At 38.4% G+C, this 2,500-nt stretch overlaps 1 protein-coding gene across 3 annotated transcripts in view; it reads left to right on the top strand.

The window, feature by feature from the left end:
• LOC100749250 (ras-related protein Rab-37) overlaps positions 1–2,500 on the top strand; it is a 177,784-nt gene that overhangs the window by 166,991 nt on the left and 8,293 nt on the right. The window contains exons 2-3 of one of the 3 annotated variants that reach the window (XM_012388104.3): positions 1–338; positions 2,272–2,382. The exon at positions 1–338 is cut by the window's left edge and continues 2 nt beyond it. The exons of the other annotated variants lie outside the window; for them this stretch is intronic. Coding sequence (XP_012243527.1) covers positions 57–338; positions 2,272–2,382 — 393 coding nt within the window. The 5' untranslated portion in view covers positions 1–56. The remainder of the gene's footprint in view (positions 339–2,271; positions 2,383–2,500) is intronic. 3 annotated transcript variants of the gene reach the window in all.

The raw sequence follows: 2,500 nt of genomic DNA on the forward strand, positions 1-2,500 counted from the left end.
ACGAGGAGTGGCCGAGAAGAAGAAGAGCAAATTGGTGCTCCCGGTAGCAGGGGCCCATGAACACCATGGAGGAGAAGCTGCGTAGCATGACGAAACGCGCCAGCAGACACGGTCCGCGTGGAACGGGGCCAGTTGCCTCCGATTGGTCGGCCGGCTCTGGGTCCGCTAGTGGAGCCAGGGGCCCGGCCCCAGCTACTCCTTCCACTTCTCAGGCTGGCGGTTCTACGTTCAACCGGCCCCAGGAGACGACGGGTCCGACCAGGCGGCAGTCCTCGCGCGACAGCATCGACTCGACCAGCCAACAGGCCCCACCCGAACACGGCGAGCTCCTTTTCAAGGTCCTGCCCTCTCTCCTGATACTATAGCGAACCGGTTCTTCTACGAGAAAGAGACAATCGATGGAACAGGGTTGCCTTTTGCGGTTCGATCGAACTTGGGCATGGACGCTTTAAGCTGTTGACGGTTTAGAGTCTTTAGACTTTAGGGCTTAGGCTATGATTATAGTGGATGCGTACTTTGAAGATTCGCTTTAGCGTATTTAGACCAAGCAAGCGAATGCTTTTGTAAAATTTAGTAAAATAAAAATACAAGAGAACATTTGTTCGCTGAATCAAAAATCGAACATCCGAGTGCCTTAAGAGTGCTGCGAAAATGTTCGATTGTTGTAAATTAGTTTACGAACAATTGTCAGAGTTTGTCAGAGGGCCAATTCGCCAAAGTGAATTTACGTCCACTGCAATCACAGCCTTATGAGGGAGGAATTTCAGATCCATGCAATATATGTATGATTTATTACAATGTTATAAATACACAGCTTTCGTGGACAGAGAGTTATCGTACACGTTAAAACGCGGTCTTTGGTGTTGCAAAATTGAATTTTGTTAGTAGTATTATGAAATGTTGCTTAAGAAGGCCGAAAAACTAAAATTAATCGATGCATTGTTATCTTCATTTAAATACTATTGCAAATTTGCTCTCTTACGAAATCGTAGAATCTAGAATACATATACGTAATAATAAATAATAAATCCAATATTGTGTCGGGATGTAAAAATTACAAGCTGACAGAAATACCTTATAAACAGACTGTTTAATTGTCTTATTTAATTAATTATTTATTTATTTAATTCTTCTATAGAGAATTGGCGAGACTCGGAGATTTTGATAATTTACAAACGGTGTTTCAATTAGTTTTCGATCAATAATCAAATTTCTCCGTTTCCAAGCGCATCAACAAACTATGGAAAGACTAAAAACCGCAGTAATTCGATCAGCAAAAACGAACTTTTCCAATCAGAGTTGTGCTTCTAACTTCTACGTTCAGAATAGAACTTTTCGCAATCACTATCTTTTTAGCAGCGCAATTTTCCGAAAGAGCAATTTCCTAATTTCAAGCTTACAATTTGAGTTTCTCTTTAAAAGGAAACTTAATTTCAGGATTACTTTGACAGCGGCCAGTAGCCATGTTCTAAAATTCATGACGAACCAACCCCATTTCTAATACTTGTTCGTGGCTACTACTAATTTTACCACTTCTTATCACGTAACCTTTTACACGCTAATTCAGGCATAACGCAAATAGTACACATTTTTCCAGCGTAATTTACGACTGATAGGGAACGATGATTTGCGGTTATTAATCTCTGTTAGATGGTTCATCGGTATGTTCAGAATACTTTGCGTTCGGTTCAATCGTAGATCAATCTCAATCTGTCGACCATGATATCGCTGGAATCTAGTTAATTACACATTTCTGCGCTTACTGAGTTTTCTACAAATAAGATAACTATACGAATGCGTTTGGACACGGACTCGTTGCGTGATACACTTCGATCTGATTAACTGGTTTTCGTTAAATAGTTTCATTGGAATTAATAACTAAAAATACCTCTTTTTTATCTTCTGCTGTATTTCCTTTTACCATAAAGAAATAAACATGAATATGATATTTAAAATTGATTGAGAAGGTTAGGTAAACTATTTCGTTCTTCTGTGTTTTCTTTTCTATTACAGAATATCAGTGGTAAACGTATAAATCGTGGAATGTTTTCCCGTGAACTCAATTAAATGCATTGCAGAGAAGTTTTATTTCCAATTCTTTTTATAATAAATCCCTTCTATCTTTCTTTTTTTTTCAAATAGATTTTTATATAATTCTAGGTTTTAAAAGTACAACTACTTTTAAATACTGTAAACGTAGAATAGCTTTCGAATATTTTGCAAAGAGTTTCCTTCTACGGTATTTTCACAGAAAATTTTCACGTAACATAGGTGATGCTACTTGGTGACAGTGGCGTCGGGAAAACCTGCCTCCTAACACGATTTAGAGATGGCAGATTCCTGTCTGGCAACTATATAACCACCGTGGGCATTGATTTTAGGGTGAGATATTCTAAATTCTTCCTAGAAGTGCCACAAACAAAAATGAATTCATTTTAAAATACGAAGAAACAATTTACTAAGAAAAACCAAGTGACTGTTACAATGTTAATGTAGGTGA

Source organism: Bombus impatiens, unplaced genomic scaffold, assembly GCF_000188095.3.
Source record: "Bombus impatiens unplaced genomic scaffold, BIMP_2.2 scf_0525, whole genome shotgun sequence".
In the NCBI taxonomy this organism is placed as follows: Eukaryota; Metazoa; Arthropoda; class Insecta; order Hymenoptera; family Apidae; genus Bombus; species Bombus impatiens.